Consider the following 25,941-nt stretch of genomic DNA (forward strand, 5'->3'; position numbering starts at 1 on the left):
GCCAGCATTTCTTTTTGGTTTATGTGCAGGTGCAGCTGGTCTGGAGTCCACAATCCTTGTATGCACTTGTCCAACATGTGCGCCCCCCAGCCTAGGTCTGAGGCGTCCGTTGTGATGGTTTGGTTTGCTTGAAAGTTGTGGAAGGGCAAGCCTGGGTTTTACTGGCATGCTTGAGCCCACCATAGGAACTCTTGTTTCAGGCATGGGATTAGTGGGATTTCGGTTTCTAAGCTGTGCCTGTGTTGAAACCATAAATTCTTTAGGTACCACTGTAGTTTTCTCATATGCAGTCTGGCATGGGGGACCAGGATTATGCATGATGCCATGAAGCCCAAGGCCTGCAGTACTTTCCTTGCTGTTAGCTTGTGCTGCTTTGTTAATGCCAAGAAGTAAAGAGGGAGTTGTGCTTGTTTTTCTGCAGTTAGGAATGCCATTTGTTTTACTGTGTCCAATTCCGCACCCAAGAAAGTTCTTGTCTGGGATGGTATCAGTCTTGACTTTTTTAAAGCTTGCTTTTGTTGTCCGCTTGTAACAGGCAGTCGTCCAGGTATGGATAAATTTGGATTCCCTGTAGCCTGCAATGAGCGATTACTGATGCCAGGCATTTTGTGAATACTCTGGGCGCAGTAGATAAGCCAAAGGGCAATGCTGAGAATTGATAATGCTCTGATCCTGCAAGAAATCTGAGGTATCTTCTGCAATTTGGTCGTATGGGGACGTGCAGGTATGCCTCCTTGAGATCTAGAGTTACCAGCCAACACTCCTTGCCCAGCATGGGAAGAAGTTGCTGTAGGGTCAGCATTTTGAATTTTGGTACAATGATGTATGTGTTTAAGACGGACAGGTCGAGAATAGGTCTCCAACTTTTCTCTTTCTTGGTACTAGGAAGAGTCTGGAGTAGAATCCTTTGCCCTGTTGTGTTATTGGTACTCTTTCCACAGCTCTCATCTTTGTTAATTGAGCTATCTGCTTTAGAGCTTCTGTTTTTGGTTTGGAGGTAGGTTTGGCATTCCTCTTTTACTGGTAAGGTGTGGAAGTGGAACCTGTAGCCTTGGTCTATGGTTTGCAAAATCCACTTGTCTTTGTGATATAGTGCCAATTTTTCGAAAATAAGGCTAACTTTCCGCCTAAAGGTGCTGCTATTTGCTCCCTGGTAGGCGGTGTCAGAGTCAAGTCACTGTGATTGTCCTGTTGCAGTGGCAGTGGTTGTGTCTGTGCCTCTCTGGTTATTGCCTTGCCACTGGTGTCCTCTATAGGCACCTCCTCTGGATTGATTTCTGCCTCTAGAGCATCTATTCCTGCCTCTTTGAGATTTTGAGGAGTCTGGAAAGGACCAATTTTGGCAGGCCAGTTCCTGCTAAACCTTGGGGCTGAACCTGTAAGAAATCCTTAACTGTTTGTACAGATTTTGCCTTCTCTTCCATTTTCTTCATTACTTGCTGAGCAGGTGTACCAAATAGACTGGCCTTATCCATAGGAGCATCCAACAGCTTTGCTTTAACATGATCCGGCAAAACCTGTTCCTTCAACCATGCATGCCTTCTTATCACTGTGCCAGTCATGGCTGATCTAAATGAAGCCTCCAGTGCATCACAGCCACATTTTAAAGAATGGTTACTAACCTGCTGAATGTTATTCACCATTTCTAAAACATATTTCTTATCTAAGGAGTCATCAGAGGACAGCTTCTTAGTTAACTGATCAAGCATAAACTCTTGGTATTGGATCATGTGAAACTGACAGTTTAAAGCTCTAGCTGAGAGAGTAGCAGAGGTGTAAACTTTTTTCCCCCATCTCTAAGGACCTGGATTCCCTTTCAGAAGGGAGAGGGTTTTTGCTGAGGTCGGCTACTGCCTTAGGCCCCTGGGATATAGTCTCAGGATCTGCAAGTGGGGCCTTGTATAGGTGGTGATGAGTGTCTGGCACCCTGTAAAATCTATCTGGTTTGGCAGGGGCTGGAGGTAAAGTATCAGGAGCAGTGCAAACATCATTAAATGCATCATCCACAACAGGCAGAACTGGAGGTATAGCTAAGGGCCTATGTTGTGGTAAGTGCAGAAAGGTCCTAAGCCTTTTTCTTGAATCTGAGAAATCTTGTCCCTGCCATTGGAATTGTTCTCTCATGGCATGTAAGGTTTCCCCAAAGGAAAATTCCTCTGGTGGAGAGGCAGATGGAATGGATTCTTCAGCATCGGAATCTTCATAAGTAGAAAAAGGAGCCTCTGGCTGATCTGTAATGTCTGAGTCATCCGAAGAATCATCAGAGGACACTGGCTCTGGGGGCTCTGCTCTAGGTCTCTTTTCTGGAGGCTGAGAGGCCCTGTCTGGGTGAGATTGGGATCCCTAATTAAGGAGATTAAATCCTCTGCCAGAGTAAGCATTTGTGAACTAGAAGTGGGCCTATGTGAGGGGGTCTTAACAGGCACTGATTTAACAGTTTTGGCTGCTTTGGCCCTGGCAAAGGCCTTTATAGACATGGCTGCAGGAGGCCTAGCAGCACCACGTGCTGGGGTAGAGACATCCAAAGGGATGGTGTCTGATAATTCACTAGGAACCACAGTAGTAGGCAAAACTTCAGAGGTCGATTCAACTAAGGTAGCGGGAGCCTCAGTAGTAGTCATGGATTCGGCTGAAGATTGACCCGTTTTCTCGGTTCTCGCGGCTTGCTTAACCGTGGTTTCGGCCGAAACTGCGGACTGCGAGTGTCGGTCTTTTTCTTTGCGTTTTTTAACAATTTGGGTAGTCGGAGGATCCGACGGCATAATGTACGCAAAATCTGAGCCGAAAAACTGTTCAGCAAACTCCGACCGACGCCTAAGCGTTCGTCGGTTGAAGGAAGCACAGGCTAAACAGGCTGCTATGTCGTGGTCTGGGCCTAAACAAGGTAGGCAGTAAGAGTGGAAATCTTTATGAGTTATTTGTTTCCCACAAGTTAAACAGTTATTTACTTTTTCTGACATCGGCTGAGGCAAGAAAGAGTCCCCAACGGGGTACTTAGCTTTTAGAAGTCTTCGAAGTAGTATTCGGTAGTAGTAATCTCTGGATCTGACCGACCGGCACTTGCGAACAGCTTCTGCTTCGGGCGCCACGTGGCAAGAAAGACTGAGGAAAATGGCGTCGGCTGATGCCTTTATACCCGAAGACCAGCAGAGATGACGTCGGGTGAAGTGCGACATCAGCCGAAGCCGGACCCAGACTTTGGAATCCGGCCGACCGAAGGGCTGCCTGACGACAGGACAACCCCATTTGTTATGACTGCAGATGCATCCTTGAAGGACATCCATGTATGTACAAAAATGAATTGGTTCAGCAGTACTCATTTTTGGGCACATGATAAGATATCAATAATTTATGTGTACGTATTAAAAAGATTTCTGTTATGGCAGCTAAGGATATGAAATTAAACAAAAGATAGCAAAAATGCTGAGAGACTATTAGCTCTTTATCATGGATATGGATAGCAAGATACAAGCAGTGAAAATGTTTAGTCCCTTTACTTTTATACCCAGGTCAGGTATATTTATAATCAATGACAGGATAAGTCGTGGAAAATAATTAACAGACAGCTGAAAGAATTTATCTGAGAGGGGAAGAAGGTGAAAGTTACGTGTGATAAGATTATTCTCTGCTTAGAAAGTACAGTTGTGTACACTTACCATAAATGTAGATGTTCGAGTGTATTCATTGTTGCAGTCATCACTTTTGGGTTATCTTCTTGCAGTAGCCCTCAGTCGGCCAGATTAACAAAGTCTTGGGGTCCTGCATCAGTTGCTGTCCCTTCTTCCATGACGTCAGGTCGTCAGGGGTATAAAACATGCAGCCGACGCCATTACATCAGTTTTTCTTGCCCCAGATGTCAGGTGCCACCTTAATGGGAAGCAATTAAATCTATAAATATACAAGGTTATACCTCCAACAAAAAAGCAAATACACCAAAAAGCTTTTGAAGATAGTAAAGGAAAGTAGAGGTATATCCAAAAAAAGAAAAAGAAGGGGTCTGGAGGGAGGGTAACCAGGACTGCAACAGTGAATACACTTGAACATCTACATTTATGGTAAGTGTACACAACTGTACTATGTTCTTCGTGTTTCACTGTTGCAGTCATCACTTTTGGGTTGATTCTCAAAGCTGAGGATGGGAGGAGGACCAGCTAAAAGGCCCTGCAAGACTGCAGTGGCAAAGCCAGCTCTGGATTTAGAGAAAATTGGTAGACGGTAATGTTTGGTGAAAGTATGTAAAGAACTCCAAGTAGCAGCTTCTAGGATGTCCCTGGTAGGGACGCCTCCAAGAAAGGCTGTAGAGGTAGATGCAGCCCTGGTAGAGTGGGGTCTGATTCCCTGTGGGATAGGTTTTCCATGGTGTTTGTAGCAAAAAAGAATGCAATGGCCTATCCATTTGGAAATGGTTTGCTTTGAAATAGCCTTCCCCTATGTCCCTGCAGCAAATGCCACCAGCAGTTGATCAGATTTCCTTACAGGTTTAGTTCTGTCCAAGTAGAATCTAAGTTGTCTGTGCACGTCTAAGGAGTGCAGAATCCATTCCCCTTTGTTCTGTGGATTAGGAAAAAAGGTTGGCAAATGTATGGACTGATTAAGGGCCACACTGGATACCACCTTGGGCATTCAGGAGAGATTGGTCCTGAGGGACACCCTGTCTGCATGAAAGATGATGAAAGGCTCCACTGCCATGAGGGCCTGTAATTCAGATACCCTTCTTGCTGAAGTGATTCCTAAAAGGAAAGCGGTTTTCAAAGAAAGGAATTTTAAGTCTGCAGTGGCAGCTGGCTCGAAAGGAGGAAGGGTGAGCTTTTCCAATACAAGGTTGAGGTCCCAGTTGAAGTTGGAGCTCTCCTGGGTGGTCGTAGATTTCTGGCCCCTCTGAGGAACTGCTTAAGCAGTGGATGAGAGAAGAGGGGTGGTTTTGTGTTATAATGAGCTGAGATGGCTGAGGCAGGAATTTTGATAGAGGAGAAAGAAAGGCCCTTATGAAGCATCTCAGTTAAGTATTGTAAGTTCTGAGGTAAAATGGGCACTGTTGTGCTCGTCCCTTGAGTTTGGTTCCAGGCACAGAATATTTTCCATTTTTCAGCGTAAGACTTTCTAGTACTAGGCCTCCTTGCCTCTAAAATGATATTCATCATTGGTTTACTGAGGGATGGTAAAGGAGAAATTATGTTATTAGCCAGGCTGCTAGATTCAGTGTTTGAAGTCGAGGATGCAGAATTTGGTTCTTCTGCTGAGACAATAGAGTAGGAGTCTGAGGCAGGTGCCATGGGGCCCACAGTGACACAATGCGCAAGAGGCGGTACCAGTGATGGCATGGCCAGTCTGGTGCAATCAAAATCATCCTTGATTTGTCTTGTTTGATATTTAGTAGTACTTTGGAGAGAAGAGGCAGAGGAGGAAAGGCATAAACTGATGGGTTTTTCCAGCTGAAGGACAGAGCATCCACTTTCCAAACTTGTTTGTGGGGAGTCCTTGTGCAGAATTTGTCCAACTGGTAGTTTTGGGGGAAGGCAAACAGGTCTATATCTGGGCTCCCCCATTTGCTTGTCAACATGTTGAAAATCCTTGGTTCCAGTTTCCACTCGTGTGGGTTCATGAGGTTTCTGATTAGTTCATCTGCCAGTGTATTTAGTTTTCCCTGGCAGAAATTGAGCTTGTAAATGTACCTGATAGCTCAGGGCTGCGTTCCACAATGCCACAGCTAGTTTGCAGAAGGGGTAAGAATGTGTACCCCCCTGCTTGTTTATGTACCACATAACAGTGGCGTTGTCAGTCTTTATCATTAATTGTCCTGGAAGAATGTGGTCCTTGAAGGCTGTCAGAGCATTCTGTACAGCTAACATTCCATTTTGATTGATATGCAGGTGCATTTGACTTGGGTTCCATTTGCCCTGAATGCACTTTCCTGCCAGGTGGGCCCCTCATGCATAGTCTGATACATCTGTTGTTAAGGTTTGGGCAGCAGGGGGTAGTGTGAATGGTAGTCCCCTGTTCTGGTGTCAGGCCTCTGCCCACCAAAGGAACTCTAGGCATAGGCAAGGTATGATAGGAATCACTGCCTCTAGATCCTGTGAATGTTGACACCATAGGCTTTTGAGATACCATTGCAGTTTCCTCATATGCAGCCTTGCATATGGAATTAGAAGAATGCAGGAGGCCATGAACCCCAGGGCTTGCAGTATTTGCCTTGCAGATAACTGGGATTTTGTGGCCACTTGTTTGAAGTAGGTTGTCAAATGAATCCATTTCTCTGACGTGAGGAAAGCCGTCTGGGAAGTTGTATTCAAGCTTGCTCCCAGGAATATAATTTGTTGACAGGGTACCAGTTGTGATTTATTTTCGTTTATGGTGTACCCCAGACAAGTCAGTACCCTTTGAACAAAGGTCAGATGATTCAAAAGTATGCCCTGGCTTTCTGCCTGAATTAGACAATCATTGAGATATGGGTATATTTGAATATTTATTTGCCTGCAGAATGCAATGACTGGAGCTAGGCAATTTGTGAATACACTGGTGCAATAGATAAGCCAAAGGGCAGTGCAGAGAACTGAGAGTGCATGTAGCTTGCTTTGAAACGTAGGTATTTTCTGCAAGACTCCCTGATAGGGATGTGTAGGTATGCTTAAGTCTAGTGTTGCCAACCATGCATCTTTGCCTAGCATAGGAAGAAGCTAGTGAAGAGTCAGCATCTTGAATTTTGGGATCACCAGAAAGGTATTTAGAGTAGAAAGGTCCAGGATAGGACGCCATGTATGGCCTTTTCTGGGTACCAGGAAAAGTCTCGAATAGAACCCTTGTCCCTTTTCCTCTTCTTGTACCAAGTGAATAGCCCCCATGCTTAAGAGAGAGAGTGCTTGATTTTGGGCCTCTGCCCACTGATTTGGGGGTAGATCTGGCCACCCGCTTGGTGTTGGTAAGGTGTGGAAGTGAAATCTGTATCCTTGGGACACTATATTTAAAACCCATTTGTCCTGGGTAATGAGTTCTCAGTTTCTGGCCTGCAGACCAATCTTTCTGCCTAAAGGAGAATTCAGTTGGGAAGTGCTTGGAAGTTTTAGAAGCAAGTCATTGAGCCTGTTTTCCATACGGGGGGAGTCTTACTACTCCCTGATTTGGGTGCGGACCCCCCCCCCCCCACACTGCTTAGTCTTGTGTATCCCCTGGGACTGAAACCTGGAGTTTCTGCTATATCTGGGTTTGGCTTAAGAAGACCTTGAAGAGCCTGGAAAGGACCAATTCTTAGAGGGCCAGTGCCTACTAAATCTAGGAGGCTGAACTTGTAAGAAATCTTTAACAGTTTGCACAGATTTAGCTTTATCTTCCATCTTTTTAAGAACTTCCTCAGCCTTGTTGCCAAACAGGCAGTCCTGATTTAAGGGAGCATCCAACAATTTAGCTTTAACATGATCAGGTAAAGATTGCTCCTTAAGCCAAGCATGCCTTCTGAGCACAGAACCATTAACAGCAGCCCTGCAAGAGGCCTCTAAAGAATCAAATCCACATTGCAAAGTATGTTTTCCAACCTGTTCAGCAGAATGCATTAAATCCTGTAATTCTTTATTTTCCGCACAGTTAGGAATCAACATCATTTTCTGTTTAAGCAATCCAATAACATTTTGATACTTTAACATATGAAACTGGCAGTTTAAAGCCCTAACGGCCAAGGTTGCAGAAGTGTAAACCTTCTTAGCCCATCTATCCAGTGCCCTGGAGTCTCTATCAGAAGGGTTAGAATTTTTAGCAGTAGAAGCCTTAATGCCCTTGGGTCCCTGTCAACTAGTCTCTGGATCTGCCATAAGATTTTTAAAATGGAACATGTGTGAATCAGGAACCCTGTAATATCTGTCAGGTTTTCTGGGAGCAGGAGGCAAGGAATCAGGAGCCAAACTAGATTCCGAAAAAGCATCATCAACAATGTCTAGTACTGGAGGAACAGCTAAAGGCCTAAGCTGAGGCAGGAGTAAGAAATCCCTAAGCCTATGTTTTGAATCAGAAAAATCCTGGCTTTCCCAGTGGAAATGCTCCCTTAGAGTATGTAAGGTTTCACCAAAAAAAAATTCCTCTGGAGGGGAAGCAGAGGGAATAGAGACCTCTGCATCACAATCCTTATAAGTAGATAAGGGCAAAACCAGATCATCAGAAGAATCAGAGAAATCAGAATCCTGATCAGAAGATTCATAAAAAACTTCAGTCTTAGGTCTCTTAGAAGGGGGAGGCTGGCATCCCCTGATTAGAGTTATAAGATCTTCAGCCATTCTTATAATTTGTTTTTTAGGCACAGAGGCCTGAGCATGCAACCTGGGCGCCATTTTTTTAGGCATGGTTCGAGATTTAGGCCTAAAAGGTGAAGGAGGCATCGGTTTAATATGCAAGTCCATAGGCCTGAATACACCCTCAGAAGCTGGTGCCTGCACAGCGGCTCCAGACCCATCCAAGGTAGAGACATCCGCGGGTTTCATAGTTGAAGCATCTCGTGGCATACCGGACTCCAAATGGGTCTCAGTAGAGGCCTGCAAATCAGAAGTAGCGGGTATCAGGGGCTGCGAAAGTGCCTCACTGAGTACCGGCGAACTGGCGACTGGCTTAAGAGAAGCGTCATCAGCAGTTTTGGACCTCGGCGGCCTGTCTGTCTTTATCCTTGCGTTTTTTCGGAATCCCAGTAGTCGGATGGATAACCAATGACATTTCTGGATAATTAAACCGAGAACCGAAATATTTTGAGGCGGAAATATACCGACGATGGATAGTGCGCTGAGTAAATAAAGCACAAAACCGACAGCACGGTATGTTGTGGTCAGGGCCTAGGCAAGGAATACAGTACGAATTAAAATCTTTATAAGGTATTTTATTTCCACAAGTAATGCAATTATTAACTTTTAGTGACATCGGTAAGGAGCAAGAAAAAGTTTCCCTAACGGGGTACTTAGCTTTAGTTGAAGACTTCGGTTCTGAAACTTGAAAACGAAAATTTCAGGAGTTGGCCGACCGGCACTTGCGAACTGCTTCTGCTTTGGGCACCGCACGGTAAGAAGGACTGATGTAATGGCATCGGCTGCATACTTTATACCCCTGACGATCTGACGTCATGGAAGAAGGGTGAGCAACCGATGCAGGACCCAAGGCTTTGTTAATCAGGCCGACTGAGGGCTACTGCAAGCAGAAGATAACCCAAAAGTGATGAATGCAACAGTGAAACACGAAAAATATCAATGGCGTTTGGGATTACCTGACTTAAAATACTTTTTATCTAAGCAGTTAAGGCTGTTATTCATTACACAAGCAAAATGTTATAAATCAAAGTGGAGAGAGAAGATGAAGATGATGAAACAGAGTTTGAAAAATAAGGAGAGAGTAGAGTTTTGGATCCAGGTTTTTAAGGAGAATGACAACCATACAAAAATTATACCTATAAAATAGAATAAAATATTTTAGTAATTAAGCCAACACAGGAATTGGGAAAGGAGATTTTTCCCAACAGGGATGGATGCAAGCAGGAATATAGAAAATAGGAATGTAGGGGTTGGAATTTACTGGGGAAAACTGGCAAAAGAACTTGTATTGGGAGCAAATAACTAAAGGGGAAAATGAATAGGATGGGATGAAACTAAGCATAAGTTTAAAATGCAAATTAGAGACTGTCTCCCCTACCAGGGATCAATGACAGAGTACATGCAAAGAGAAAGGGATAGGTGAGTGTTAAGTAAAAGACCAGCTCTGGCAGAGTTTTTAGTTGAGACTAAAAAGTACAGTTGTGTACATTTACCATAAATGTAGACGTTCGAGTGTATTCACTGTAGCAGTCATTACATCTGGGTAATCTGCTGGCAGGTTGCACTCATTCGGCCTGAATTCCAAAGTCTTGGGTCCTGCATCGGTTGCTGTCTTCTCTTCCATGACGTCAGGTCATCAGGGGTATAAAACATGCAGCCAACGCCATTTTCTTTAGTTTTTCTTGCCCCTGATGGCAGGTACCCCCAAAAAGGTAGCAATATTATTTAAATATATATACATGCATCAATATAAACTTTACCTTCATCTACAAGCAAATACACCACATAGGTTGTAGAAGACAGAGAAGGAAAGATAAACTTTAGAATGACAAGGGGATGGGCGGGAGGGTAACCTGGACTGCAACAGTGAATAAACTCGAACATCTACATTTATGTTAAGTGTACACAACTGTACTATGTTCTTCGTGTTTCACTGTTGCAGTCATTACATTTGGGTAGAATCCCAAAGCTATGGTTGGGAGGCTGGAGCTAAACAGCATTAGGTGCGGCTATAAGGCCCTGCAGCACTGCAGTGGCAAAGCCTGCCCTGGACTTAGAGTAAAGAGGCAAATGGTAATGCTTTGTAAAGGTGTGAACAGAACTCTAAGCAGCAGCCTCTAGAATGTCTTTGGTTGGTACTCCCCTGAGAAAGGCTGCTGAAGTAGCTGCAGCTCTGGTGGAATGAGACCTAATGCCCTTGGGCACAGCTTTACCATGGTGTAAGTAGCAGAAACGGATGCAGTGGCTTATCCACTTTGAAATTGTATGCTTTGAAATAGCCTTTCCTTCTGATCCTGCAGCATATGACACTAGTAATTGCTCTGTTTTTCTTAGAGCTTTAGTCCTGCACAAGTAGAATCTTAGCTGTCTGTGTACGTCCAAGGAATGCAGAATTCTCTCTCCTTTGTTCTGTGGATGTGGATAAAAAGTTGGCAGATGAATTGTTTGGTTATGAGCCACACTGGAAACCACCTTAGGCATAAAAATAGGATTTGTCCTCAGAGCCACCCTGTCTGGGTAAAATATGACAAAAGGCTCTACAGCCATGAGGGCCTGTAGCTCTGAAACTCTTCTTGCTGAAGTAATTGCTAGTAGCAGAGCTGTCTTCCATGATAAGAACTTTATATCAGCAGTAGTAGCTGGTTCAAATGGAGGCAGGGTGAGGTTTTCCAACACATAATTGAGGTCCCATGCAGGTAATGGTGATCTTCTAGGAGGCCTTCAATTTTTGGCTCCTCTAAGATACTGCTTTATTATAGGATGAGAAAAGATTGGTGGCTCTGTATTGTAATGCGCCAAAATGGCAGAGGCATGGATTTTGATTGATGAGAAAGATAGGCCTTTGTCAAGCATCTCAGTTAAGTATTGTAATATCTGAGGAATAAGTGGTTCTGCTGTATCAGTCCCTTGTGCTTGATTCCAAGCACAGAATCTCTTCCATTTGTCAGCATAAGATTTTCTAGCACTAGGCCTTCTGGCTTCCAAAATGACATCCATCACAGCTTTACTGAGAGGTGTTGTTTGTATGGTTACATGATTAGCCATGCTGCCAGGTTCAGAGTCTGTAGTTGATTGTGCAGGATCTGATTGTTTTGCTGGGACAGTAGCTGTGGTCTTTGAGGTAAGGTCCAAGCTGGGTATTGAGACAAGTTCCTTAGGATTGGGTACCAGTATTGGTGGGGCCAGTCCAGGGCAATTAATATCATCTTTGGCTTCTCTTGTCTGACTTTTAGGAAGATCTTGGGTAGAAGAGGCAGAGGAGGAAAGGCGTAAACTGATAGCTTTTTCCAACTGAAGGACAGGGCGTCCACTTTCCATGCTTGTCTTTGATAAGTCCTTTTGCAGAATCTTTTCAATTGATAATTTTGAGGAGAGGCAAATAGATCTATGTCTGGGCTCCCCCATTTCTCTGTTATCATGCTGAAGACTTGTGGATTTAGTTTCCACTCGTGAAGATCCATAAGGTTTCTGCTTAAATTGTCTGCCAGAGTGTTTTGTTTTCCTGGCAGGAATTGAGCTTGAAGATGTATTTGGTAGGTCAAAGCTGTGTCCCACAGTGCCATGGCTAATCTGCAAAGGGGGTATGAGTGTGTGCCCCCTTGCTTGTTTATATACCACATGACTGTGGTGTTGTCCTTCTTTATCAGTAGTTGTCCTGGATGAAGTAAGTCCTTGAAGGCTGTTAGGGCATTTTGAACAGCTAGCATCTCTTTCTGGTTGATATGTTGATGCATTTGTTTTGGTGCCCATATTCCCTGAATGCATCTTCCTGCCATATGGGCCCCCCAGGCATAATCTGATGCGTCTGTTAAGGTTTGGCTGGCAGGGGGTAGAGTGAAGGGCCATCCCATGTTTTGTTGACAGGCCTTTGCCCACCATAGAAACTCCTGTTGCAGGCAGGGAATGAGAGGAATCATTGTTTCCAGACTGTGTGAATGTTGACTCCATAAACTTTTTAGGTACCATTGTAGTTTCCTCATATGCAGTCTTGCATATGGAATGAGTAGGATGCAGGATGCCATGAAGCCCAGAGCCTGCAGAATTTGTCTTGCAGAAGACTGTGCTTTTGTTGCCATCAGTTTGAAGTAAGTAGTCAGTTGTCTTTGTTTGTCTGGCATGAGGTAAGCCATCTGGGCAGTTGTATTCAAGCTTGCACCCAGGAATGTTATCTTCTGAGAGGGTACCAGTTGTGATTTCTTTTCATTTATTGTGTATCCCAGGCATGTTAGAAGCCTTTTCACAAACGCCAGGTGTCAAAGAATAGTGTCCTTGTTCTCTGCTTGAATGAGACAGTCATCCAAGTAAGGATATATTTGTATTCCTCTTTGTCTGCAGAATGCAATTACTGGTGCCAGGCACTTTGTAAAGACCCTGGGTGCAGCAGATAAGCCAAAGGGCAGTGCAGAGAATTGGTAATGCATTAAGCCAGCCTTGAATCTGAGGTATCTTCTGCACGATTGTCTTATTGGGACATGCAGGTATGCCTCTTTTAGGTCAAGAGTCACCAGCCAAGCATTCTTGCCCAGCATGGGCAGAAGCTGCTGCAAAGTCAGCATTTTGAATTTTGGTATGTCCAAGTATGTGTTCAGAATCGATAAATCCAGTATATGTCTGAATGGCCCTCGTATCCATGACTGACGTAACCTGTTTCTGTGCCTCTGCCCATTGATTTTTTGGCAGATCTGGAAATGGAATCTATATCCCTGTGATACAATGTTTAGTACCCACTTGTCCTGGGTTATTAACTGCCAATTTTGAGCAAAAAGTGCTAATTTTTCTCCCATGGGTGCTGCCAAAAGATAAGTGCTTGGTGTAGTCAGAGGGAAGTCATTGGGATTGCTTTCTGTAGGTTTGCGCTTTATCTCCTCCAGAGTTGGAGGTGGATGCTCCCCATTGCTTTGACCTATATGAGTCTTGCACCTGGTATCTGGAACCCTTAGTGTGTCTGGATTTTCCCCTTTGAGCTCTGTCTGACACAGGAAAGGACCAATTTTTTGTAGTCCAGTGTCTACTGAATCTTGGTGGCTGCACTTGTAAGAAGCCTTTAACAGTTTGCATAGACTTAGCTTTGTCTTCCATTTTCTTTAAAACCTCTTCTGCCTTAATACCAAACAGAGAATCATGCTGTAAAGGTGCATCTAACAATTTAGCTTTAACATGGTCAGGCAAATTTTGTTCCTTTAACCAGGCATGCCTCCTAATCACAGATCCAGTAACTGTGGCCCTGCAGGAGGCCTCTAAAGAATCAAAACCACATTGCAAATTATGCTTTCCAACTTGTTCGCTGGGTGCAATAATTCCTGCAATTCTTTACTTTCTGCACATTCTGAAATCAACATAATTTTCTGTTTCAGCAATCCCATAACATGTTGTTGGTACTTAAGCATATGAAATTGACAGTTTAAGGCCCTGATTGCCAAGGTTGCAGATGTATAAATCTTTTTTCCCCATCTGTCCAGTGCCCTTGAATCTCTGTCAGAGGGGGTAGGATTTTTTGCTGTTGAGGCCTTAACTCCCTTTGGACCCTGTGAAATAATTTCAGGATCAGCAGCAGGGTTTCTAAATAAAAATTTATGTGAGACAGGGACCCTGTAATATCTGTCAGGCTTACTGGGAGCCAGAGGTAAGGAATCAGGGATCAAACTTGACTCCGAAAACACATAATCCACAATGTCTAAAACAGGGGGAATGGCTAAAGGCTTGTGCTGAGGGAAAAGAAGGAAATCCCCGAGTGTCTTTTTTGATTCTGAGAAGTCTTGACTCTCCCAGTGAAAATGCTCCCTCAAAGTATGCAATGTTTCTCCAAATGAATAATCCTCAGAAGGAGATGCAGATGGAATAGACTCCTCAGCATCAGAATCCTCATAGGGAGGAATAGACAATTCCTAATCAGAAGAGGAATCAGAAGAAACAGAAACCTGATCTGAAGATTCATAATCAGTGTCTTGCCTAGGCCTCTTATCTGGAGGGGGAATGGGTACCCCTGATCAAGGTAATAAGGTCTTCAGCCATTTTGATCGTCTGTTTTTTAGGCATAGAAGCCTGTGCACGTGGCTCATGCGTTGGTTTTTTAGTTTTGGAAGTTGCTTTTGTTTTTGGTTTTGCAGCTGTCGTCGGTTCGACATACAAATGCTGAGGTCTAAATACACCCTCAGAAGCCGGTGCCTGCTCAGCGGCTCTGGACCCATCCAAGGGAGATATATCCGTCGGTCCAATACCTTGAGTATCTTGTGGCATGCCGGTCTCCACATGGGTGTCGGTAGAGGCCTTTGACTCAAAGGTAGCAAGCATCAGGGGCTGCGAAAGTGCCTCACTGAGTACTGGAGACTGGCTTAGGAAAAGCTTCGTCGTCGGTTTTGGATCTCGACTGCCTTTCTCTGTCCTTTTCTTTACGTTTTTTATGTACTCTGGTAGTCGGATTGCTATCCGATGACATTTCAGGGTAGTTAAATCTGTTTCCAAAATACTTTGATGCAAAAATATACTGACGCTTAATAATGCGTTGGTTAAATCTAGCACAAAACCGACAGCCAGGCACGTTGTGATCAGGGCCTAGGCAAGGAATACAGTATAAATGGAAATCCTTATGAGATATTTGCTTCCCACAAGTAATACAATTATTAACTTTTTCTGACATTGGTAAAAAGCAAGAAAAAAGTTTCCCCAATGGGGTATTTAGCTTTAGTAAAGACTTCGGTTCTGAAACTCAAACTTGAATATTTCGGTAGTCGGCCGACCGGCACTTACGAAATGCTTCTGCTTCGGGCACCACACGGCAAGAAAGACTAAAGAAAATGGCATTGGCTGCATGTTTTATACCCCTGATGACCTGATGTCATGGAAGAGAAGACAGCAACCGATGCAGGACCCAAGACTTTGGAATTTAGGCCGACTGAGGGCAACCTGAGTGCTATGCTGACAGCAGCTTCTGATGCACTCTGCTTATGCTATGCTGACGAGGTCATAACAAGGCCGAAATATGTATATCCATAGCTAGTGGGGTTTGGCTTTATTGGCCTGAAATTGTCCATTAAAACAACTTCAAATGTAAAAGTCATGGGCAATCAGAATCGCCATATAGCTGAAACACCTGATGTTCATAAGGGTCATTTGCATATATCCCATGTGCCTGTGTTACAGGAGGTTTGGGAGGTAAACCAACTATAACTGAAATACTGAACACTGTAGAGGAGACAAAAGAACTGGAGTTGAGATCTTTAGAAAAGGGAAGGAGCACATAGGTTCATAGGTGTGTACTAGGCTAATGGCCCTGGGGCCTTTACAAGCCTAGCCATATGATTACCCTGGCATAGTGCCACCTGACCCTAGCTCCTAGTGCCTCTGTCGAGTAGAGCCACTGGAGTGATCCCCAGGGTGAATTTTCTATTACCCATCCACTCATCAAGATTTCTCTTGAAGAGGGTCAGTGAGGTGCTCTGCTTGACATGTATGGGAATTCTGTTCCATAGCATGGGCAGTCTCTGGGTTATGAACCTGTCCCCTCCAGCACATTTTGTTAATTGTGGTAATGAGGTTGAGGTCTCTGGAGTATGTTGTGCGGAGGGATTGGGATTTCTTTAGATGTACCATTTCTAACAGAGCTGGGTCGGATATGGCTTTGTAAGTCAAGCAGAGATTGCCTCTAACTAGGCGATATGAGACAGAGAATAGTTGGAGTTTTTTGAGTCTGTCCATAAAGGACAAGTGTTTAAGGCCCAGGATCCTCTTTGTGAGGTACTTTTGTGGCCTTTCCAGTTGTTTCAGGTGTCTAGTGAGGTACATGCCAAATGGGGCATTGTACTCAATGATTAGCCTAATGAGGGAAGAGAAGAGGGAGGCAATGACCTCTCTTCCTGGATGCAAAACCCATAGTAATGAGATGCGCCACATAGAAGGACTTTCTGACCACAGTGGCAATGTGGTGATCAAAAGAGAGGTTGCTGTCAACCTGTGTTCCCAGATCTCTTATAACATCTTCAATGTGGTAATTCATGGGAACCGGGTTTTTCCCAAAGGGGATGACGACACATTTTTTGGCATTGAGCTTAAGGCCATGGTTCTGACATCAGTCGTTGGTCACAGTGAGGCCATTCTGTAGGATGTCAACATCACTTGGGGAGTTAATAATAGCTCCCAACTTGGAAACATCTGCGAACTTTGTCAGCCAGAGTCCCTTCGTGTTGGCCTGGACTTCAAGAAGTAGATACCAAACAGGAGAGGACCCAGGACCAAACCCTGTGGGACTCCACTTGTGACTAATTGGCAATCTGAGTGGGAGTTAGCTACTTTCACACTGTGGGTTCTATCTGTGAGCCAGTTTGTAACCCACCTAGTGATATAGGGGTTGATGCCAAGCTTGGTGAGTTTTTCTATGATTCCTGAGTGGGGAATGGTATCAAAAGCCTTGGCCAGATCAAGGTAGGCTGTATGAACCACTTTGCCTTCATCCACAGCTTTGGTGACTGACTCAAAGAAGTCGACCAAGTTGAGCAGGCATGATTTACCCTTCACAAAACCAAACTGTGTGGGATCCAGAGTTTGGAGATTCCCTGTATCTTTGTTTCTTAAGTCCATGATGATGCGTTCCATAGCTTTGCATAACAGACTCATCAGGCTAATGGGGCAATAGTTCCCATGGTCTGTAGTTGCTCCTCCTTTGTGGAGAGGGTTAACTGTAGCAGTGTGCCATTCGGCAGGAACAAAGCTTGAGGTGAGGCTGTGACTGAACACAGCACACAGGTGAGGTGCCAGTTCACTCTGTAGTAAATGTAGAACACAACCTGGGATATTGTCAGGTCCCATAAAAGCTGAATTCTTGGCCTTGGACAATGCTGTTTTAACCTGTGCAGCAGTAATACTGGGTGCCTGGCAATCTAATGGCATTGTGATTGGTCCTTTGGGGGGGGCTAAATTTAGCACTGAATCTGTTGGCCAGTATACTGGCAATATCTGTTGTCTCGGTATAGGAGGTACCATTGTGCAGTAGCTCAGAGCAAATCTGGGTATTGCCGTGGAGATTCTTTACATAACTCTAGAAGGCCTTGTGGTTGTCTTTATTATCTGCTGCAATTCTGTTTTCATAGCTAGCTTTAGACGATTTGATGAGGGATCTCAACTTTTTGTTGAGGCAGATAAGGGAGTTTTTCCAGTCTTGGGACTTCTCCTTATTCCGCATCAGTTTCCTCCTTCTGTTGTAGAGTTTGTTTATGGCAGGGGACCACCGGATTGGCTTCCTTTTTTTGGATTACATTACATGTAATCTGTGGAAACACTACATTGCAGAATACTTTTTAGGTGGATGAGGAGTGAGACTTAAAGGAATGCAGGAATTTAACAATTTATGTAATTACTGCGTGAATAATTATTAAAAATAAAACATATATGTATACTGGATGAAAATGTCTCTATGGAAGGTCCTGATGAAATATCAGGACTTTGGAAGAGGTGAATGTGCTAAATAAAATGATATTTATTTCATGTCTGTAATGCAAAACAATACTTGTTTTGGGCTTTTTTCTGTTTTGGAGTGCAACACTTTCCACATCATCTACTTAGTTTTCATTTGGTTATTTAATATAAGCTTACATCCAGGTCCACTGCAGATCAGAATGGGTAATCAAACAGTGTTACAGTATGCCAACAAGAATACAGGGAACACAAATCCTTCCCTTGTGCAGGAAAATAAAATGAGCACTTCGGAACTGTCTGTGAGAGGGATACACATTCCAAGTCACCGGTCTATAGATTCTCTACATAGGGAAAATGTATCAGACCTTTAAGTAATAGACAGGTAAGTTTTACCTCTCATAACATCAGCTTTAGGCATGAACAGATACATGTCCCTGTCTTTGGCCAACACATTCATGTATACATCTCCTTGCTTTGTTCTAATACTGAAGGGTCTGATGAAGACAGAATCTGACTGCTCATTTGATGTTGGTACTTCCTGCAAGGCCAAAATGGGTGTACAACCTCCTCTCACCTCCATGCAGCTACAAAGCACTTCTGCTAACAACAGCAAGGTAGAGGTCTAACCTGCTGTCTGTTTGATGAGGTAATTCAGGTAATGACAGAAGCTAGGAAACCACCCTGCAAGAAAATCTTGTCTAGTTTAATGCAAACAAAAACATATTTAGGTAACCTATTTTTTTATTTATAATATATATATATCTATATATATAGATATGGTACAATATCTACTAAAAAGTGCGTTTGTATGCAGTCGGAGACAGCACTTTTCATACTGATACTTGTTGATCTACTAATTCTTCCGTTAGGATAACCATAAATGGACTTTAACCTATGGAACCACGTCAATATATATTTTTTTCTCCCATGGCTTAGAAGTTTGTATTACAGATGTAAGGACCATAACTTTCTATGACCTTAAAATTTCTGGCATGGAAAACCTTGTTTCTTATGGCTGTCACTGCAACACAAAGGAACTACAAGCTGCAGGCCTCGCTGTATAAACCAGCTAAAACATTCCCATTTTCATAGGTCTCAGTGGGAACAAATCTTTTTTATTCCTTTACACTTAATCAGTCAGCAAATATTCGACTTTTGTTTCTATGACATCAGAATAAAGCAGAAAGATTGCTATGCTACTTGAATGTTCATCCACAGCACAGGTACTACACAGAATAAACAAAAGATATCAGAAAATAAAATCAGGCATGCTTCCTTTATGCAAGGTAAGCAAAGACTTCCATTTACAAAGCAGAATTATCGAACAGGCTATGCCATACCTCTCAACCTCTTAGAGCAAGAAATCTGGACAAAGCCACAAATAATGGTGGTACAAAGGCCCAAAAATAGGGAAACGTACAAACTTAGAAAGTTGACAGAACAACAGGTTTTGCATTAGCATGACTTTTCTGAAGGGTATGAAGTCTGAGACTCTAATGTATGTCATTACTTTCTGTCCTCATTCTACAATGATTTGTCAATGATTTCCTAGAAAACCACAATTTTGTGAAAAACAGACCAAAAATATGAGGCAAAAATGTGGACCTTCTGCAAAAATCTATACAGTTGAGAGGTATGCTATCCCACTGTATTGCCATTTGTTAAGAATGAAAAAAATAAGAAAAAAACTAAAAAAATTGCTTAAAGGTCATGTAGGAGACCTTCTAGGATTCACCATAACTAAGGTAATACGTATGGCTGAAGCCACAGCAGATGAAGTGAGTAACACAACTATAGTCTTGGCCCATCTCAGGGGTGTAAAAATAATGGCCACACTTTATCAGGAGCTGCTTTCTGCATGTAGACTTCTTCTCCATATAACTGGAAGACAGAAAACTGAAACTGAAAAAGCCTAAATGCAAAGAAAAGAAAATAAAAAAATCTGGAACATAACCATGTACATCACTATCACTGTAATCAGACTTGTGAATTTCATAACTGCTCCTTGTTTACAGACTTTCTAACCCACCATTCTACTACTGGATACTCCAGTACAGTACTTCTAGAACAACAATGTGCATGTACTGACACTAATCCACTGTTCTGCAGCTACTACAGTTCACTACCAGAATACGGTACGCACCCATGAACTACAAAACATAAGAATAATCAAACATTTCATGGACTTCTAACATTGGCAGGGGTGCAAGCTTACTAAAAAAAGTTACTTTGTTGTTTACAAAGTTGTCATCAGCATAAAACTGAAAAGCCATGTCAGTTTTCATCAGTTTAAATTTAAACAACCTACCTCCTCTCCGTGGTGGATACACTGTTGTACTGGTCTGGTTCAAGTTCCTCTGTAAGCAGTTTTTCACAGAATAAACATCCACAAGGTTTGCAGTTCATGTGTGCAAGATAGTGTCCCCTGAGTGCAGTGGCTAATGGGAAGGTGAGTTTACAAGTAGCACATTGATTCAGTCTGTGGTGTAAGCCTTCTGCCGTGTTTGACTCCTGCAATGGGGGGATTTTGGTAGGTAGTTCAGTGGATTCCAATAGCTGCTCACAGTTTGCACTCAGAAGTCCTTCCTTATCTACTAACCCTTCCACCCTAGCATCATGGAGTAATACTTCCTCACTCTCTGGTTGTTGTGACCCCCAAGAGCTCTCCCTTAAGCGAGTTTCTGTAACGTCCAGTATCTGCTTACAGTCTGTACCTAGGTGGTGACCAGCTGAGTTTTCTATTAGTTGCTCCCCTTGGAATACTATTCCTGCACTTTGCTGTGCCCAGGAATTAGGTCCTACATTTCCTGCTGAAGTTTCAAAAATATTTTCATAATTGGCCAAAAGAAGGCCTTCCACATTACTTTCAGGCTCACCTGCCTGGAACCCTCCCTGCTCATTACTTTGTACCTGTGGTCCCCAAAGGTTTTCTGTCAGAGGTACATCAGTAGCTTCTGCATACAGGCAATTTACACCCCAGAGTCCTTCCTTGTTGCTGTCAGTATGTCCTTCTTGGTATTCTATCTCGCCACTGTCCTGAATTTGTCCCACCCATGGAACTTCACTTGTGTGCCCTCCTATAAGTTCCATTTTCCACTCACATTTAACAGGCAATGGCCCTTCTTTGTTATCGACTGATGGTTCTTCCTGAAAAACAGCCAGTCTGGTTTCTTCAGCATTTGACCTACGCAAACTGTCTCTAGCATGAACTTTCCTATGAATGCGTAGTTCTCTACTATATTTAAACCATTTCTGGCATACAAGACACTGGTAAGGCTTCTCTCCTGTGTGCACCCTCTGGTGTTCCATAAGGCTACTGTTCCTGCGAAATCTCTTTCTGCAAACAGTGCACTCAAATGGCCTTTGCCCAGCATGGATGAGGTAGTGACGCTTCAGACCTGAAGACTCTTGGAACCTTCTGCCACACACTGAACAGATATATGGTCGAAGTCCTGTGTGTATTCTTGAGTGCCTGTATAAACTCCTTGTGTAAATGAAGTTTTTCTTGCACACACAACATCCATACAACTTTTCTCCATGACTGCCAATTTTCTGATGTTCCAAGCGGTGCTGTTTAAGGTAATCAGCACTTTCAAAACTTTTCCTGCACAATGTGCAGGTGGTGGGTCCATTGTCTGCAGCATTCTGTGCTTCATGTATCAGCTTCCTTTCATCTTCTGCTTGATGCACATCCCAGTGGTTCCTCAGCTGTGACTTCTGACGGAAGCTCTTACTACAGACCACACAGTGGTGAGGTAGATTTCCTGAATGTATTTTCTGATGTCTCCGCAGAGTAGAAAGGTCTGAAAATGTTTTGCCACATGCTTCACACCTGTAGGGCCTCTCTCCTGTGTGGATCCTTCTGTGACGTCGTAAGCAGTTAGAGTCAGACAAGCATTTGCCACACACCTCACACCTGAATCGCCAGTTTCCTATATGGATATTTTGGTGCCGCCGGAGGACCGAGTAACTGGAGAAGCTCTTACCACATACGTCACAACTGTGATGCCTCCCTGTGGAGAAAAGGGCATCAGTTTCCTCCTCATCTAAGCCCTCATTCTCCCATTTGAGGTCTTCTTCAGTCAATTCCACTATTTCAAAGGCTTCATGTCCAACAGCTTTCTCTACACCTACAGCTTGGCTGAAATCAACGCAGCTTTCAACTGGTGTGTCATTTGGGTTCACAGACTGTTGCACTTGATGTATTTCAGACTGTGGTACCCCCTGGTGACTTGCTACACATGATGACTCTTCTGCATCTCCAAAACTCCCAAGGCAATGCTCATCCTCAAAAGTATTCCCTAGATTGTCTTCAGTATCCTCATCACTGGGTTCTTGCTTGACAGACATCCATTCACTTCGGAGAGATCTGAAATAGATAGTTAGAATAGTGAACATAAAATTGTTAGCATAAAACTCTTCTTTCACAGCCTTTCTCCCAAACTTCTGAATAGGTTAAAAGGGAATATTTTTATTTTTTTTAATTACCTGTGGAAAAAAAAGATTTGTTCATGCAACTCTAGCATCCAAATAATTTTGACAGTTTGGCTGCATTGAATCAACAATTTATTTCCAGAATCTGGAAGTTAGTGCAGAAGACTACTATAAGTTGCTTCTTGTAGTCTAGGGTTTGATTCACCCAGCCTCCATCTGCCCATTGTATATGTCTGAACAAGTCACTTAACCAAACCGTGATTGGAGCACTTGGGAAACTGGACAAGGTTCCTCAATGACTTCTTTGACTGCAATGTCTGTCTATGAACCTATGAAGCATTATATTCAATATACACAATGTCATGTATATTTAACTTCAGTATTTACTCTGCTTGTACATAAATAACTTCGAGCGTCAATGTAATATATTTTCAAAAGACACTGGTACAGCAGTTAAAAAAACAGTAATTAAGAAGACAGGGTTCATGGGCAGAAACTGATGTGAAAATGCTATTGCTTAAGCTATTAGCCACAAGATTTAGGCATTTACGACAGAAATGTTGTTACAGTTTTGAGTCACAATTTACAGAATTCCAGTGATGAAAGCTTTGTAATTTGCCTTTCCTGAACATTCCTGAACACCAAAAAAGTAGATAAAGAGTAAACATGCTTCCCGAATCTGTTAATGCATAAGACTCCCTGTTTGGTGGGTGGACAGAGTAAAGCACAGTTGTGTACACTTACCATAAATGTAGATGTTCGAGTGTATTCACCATTGTAGTCATCACCTGTGGGTTATCCCTGCTGTGGTGCCCCATGGACGGCCCGAATACCAGACTCAATGCTTTTCTGTGTCGGCTACTGACATCAGTGCTATAAAGCAAGACAGCCAATGCCATTACATCAGTTTTTTTTTGCCCTAACCAGTCAGAAGCTCCAGGAAATATGGTAAAGTGGCCCTAGTGGTTAAAAGCCACCGTAAGGAGCTTATGTCTCCCTAAGGAAAGAGGATGTAAGGGGGAAGGAGAGAGGGAAACCAGGACTGCAACAGTGAATACACTCGAACATCTACATTTATGGTAAGTGTACACAACTGTACTATGTTCTTCATGTTTCACTATTGCAGTCATCACCTGTGGGAGGATTCCCAAAACTGAGGAAAGGGGTGGTAGGATTAGTAAGAGCCCTAGGCCTGGGTCAGCATGCCCTGCAGAACTGTAGAGGCAAACCCTGCCCTAGCCTTAAAGAAAAAAAGTAGGTGGTAATGCTTTGTTACAGGTATGGATAGAAATCCAGTTGGCAGCTTCCAAGATGTCCCTGGTGGGAACTCCTCTGAGGAATGCTGTAGAAGTGGAGGCTGCCCTAGTGGAATGGGTATGAATAGACTTAGGGGTTGGTTTCCCATGTAATCTGTAGCATAAATGGATGCAGTGTGATATCCATTTGTAAATGGTTTGCTTGGAAATGGGCTTCCCCTCTGCCCCTGGGGCAAAACTGACAAGAAGTTGGTCTGTTTTCCTGAAGGCTTTAGTACGGTTTAGGTAGTATCTGAGCTGTCTGTGCACACCTAGTGAGTGCAGAATTCTTTCCCCCTTGTTTTGAGGGTTAGGGACGAAGGTGGGTAGATGTATGGCCTGGTTGAGTGTCACATTACATACCACCTTGGGCATAAAGGAGGGGTTAGTCCTCAGGGAGACCCTGTCTGCATGGAAGATGATGAAGGGCTCAATGGCCATCAATGCCTGAAGTTCTGAAACCCTTCTGGCTGAGGTGACAGCTAGCAGGAAAGCAGTCTTCCAGGAGAGGTATTTCAGTTGTGCTGAAGCAGCAGGTTCAAAGGGTGGTAAGGTTAGTTTTTCTGCTGGGCCTTCTAGCCTCTGTGATAATGTCTAGAACCTGTTTGCTTTTAGAGGATAAGCCATGCTGACAGTTTGAGAGTCTGCATGTCTGGGTGCAGCCCCCCCCCCCCCCACCTGAGTCAAGAAGTCTGAGATCAGAGGAAGCTGCCTGGGAGGCTGTGATGTCAGGTTACACAGTAAGACAAATGCTGCCTGGGCCAATCTGGAACAACGAGGATGGCCTTTGATCTCTCCTCCCTTACCTTGATCAGTACCATGGGAATAAGAGGCAGAGGAGGGAATGCGTATACAAAGAGGGAGTTCCAGGGGAAGGTCAAGGCATCCACCTTCCATGCTAAGTGTTGATACTCCCTTGTACAGAATTTTTTTAACTGGTGGTTGAGGTGTGAAGCAAAGAGATCCACCTCCAGAGTTCCCCACTCCTGAGTGACTTGCAAAAAAATTTTTCTGTGGAGCTGCCATTCGTGGGGGTCCAATAAGTTTCTGCTTAAGTGGTTCTGCCAGGGAGTTGTTGGTCCCTGGTAGTATTGGGCTATTAAGTGTAATCCCATGGAGAAGGCTGTCAGCCACAGGTTCATAGCTAGCCTGCACAGAGGGTAAGATTGGATCCCTTCCTGTTTGTTGCTGTACCACATTACAGTGGTGTTGTCTGTTTTGATAAGGAGAACCCCTGGCCTGAGATGGGGTTTGAAGGATATCAGAGCCTTTTGTACTGCCATAATTTCCTTCTGGTTGATGTGTAAGGGAAGGTGCTGGGCATCCCAAAGGCCTTGGGTGCACCTGCCTGCTAGGTGAGCGCCCCAAGCAATGTCTGAAGCGTTGGTGGTGATGGTCTGCCCGGTAGGGAGGAGGATGACGGGAAGACCCTTGCTCTCAGCACAGGCCCCTGCCCACCAGAGAAACTCGGCCCTTATACAGGGGATCAGAGGGAGAGAGGTCTCTAGAGGCTGAGAGTGCTGACACCAGAGGTTCTTTAGATACCACTGAAGTTTTCTCATGTGAAGCCTGGCCAGAGGAATTAGAAGGATGCAAGATGCCATGTACCCCAAGACTTGCAGGAACTTCCTTGCTGTAAGGTGACTTCTGGAAGCCAGCTGGGTAAAGTAGAGAGGCAGGAAGCTCTGCTTTTCCAGGGATAGGAAGGCCATTTGGGATGTTGTGTCCAGCAGTGCTCCCAAGAAAATGATCCTCCTGGAGGCTGTTTGCTTTGATTTCTTTTCATTGATAGTGAACCATAAGGAATTTAAAAGGGTTTTGAGAAAGAGGAGGTCCTAGAGTAGCTTCTTTGCACTCTGCCTGAATGAGGCAGTCGTCTAGATAAAGGAAAAATCTGAATATTTCTCTGTCTGCAAAATGCTATGGCTGGGACTAAGCATTTGGTGAATACCCTGAGAACAGTAGATAAGCCAAAGGGTAGTGCAGAGAACTGAAAGTGTTGTGAGCCTGCTGTGAAGTGCAGGAATTTTTGAAGGATTCCCTTACGGGGATGTGAAGGTAGGCATCTTTTTGGTCTAGGGTCACTAACCAGGCATTTTTTTTTTTGTCAGCACTGTCAGCAGTTGCTGCAATGTTAGCATTTTGAATTTGGGGACCACCAGTGAGGTGCTCAGAATGGATAGATCTAGGATGGGGCACCAAATGCCCTCTTTTCTGGGAACAAGGAATCATATGGAATAAAAGATTTTGCCTGTTTGATCTGCAGGAACAGGTTCTACTGCCCCCTGGGATATGAGAGTTTGGACTTGTTTCAATGCCTCTGCCCACTGATTTGGAGGTAAGTCAGGGTACCCTCTTGGAATATGGAGTTCATTGAAAGAGAATTTTTATCCCCGAAAAATGTTCTTTAAGACCCACTGGTCTTTTGTTACAGAAAGCCAATTTTCTTTGCAGAGGGAGAGCCCTCCTCCTATCTTTTGGTGAGTGAAAGGAGGGGCAGATGTTGGAGAGGGAGTCATTGAGCGTTT

The 25,941-nt window shown here is 43.8% G+C and overlaps 1 protein-coding gene across 4 annotated transcripts in view; it reads right to left on the reverse strand.

The window, feature by feature from the left end:
• LOC122809357 overlaps window positions 1–25,941 on the reverse strand; it is a 1,358,270-nt gene that overhangs the window by 210,126 nt on the left and 1,122,203 nt on the right. For all 4 annotated transcript variants that reach the window (XM_044080823.1, XM_044080814.1, XM_044080796.1 and 1 more), the window contains one exon: window positions 19,993–22,053. In XM_044080823.1, coding sequence (XP_043936758.1) covers window positions 19,993–22,053 — 2,061 coding nt within the window. The remainder of the gene's footprint in view (window positions 1–19,992; window positions 22,054–25,941) is intronic.

The sequence above is a fragment of the Protopterus annectens genome, chromosome 1.part1, assembly GCF_019279795.1.
Source record: "Protopterus annectens isolate FY-2018-M chromosome 1.part1, PAN1.0, whole genome shotgun sequence".
Classification (NCBI taxonomy): domain Eukaryota; kingdom Metazoa; phylum Chordata; order Ceratodontiformes; family Protopteridae; genus Protopterus; species Protopterus annectens.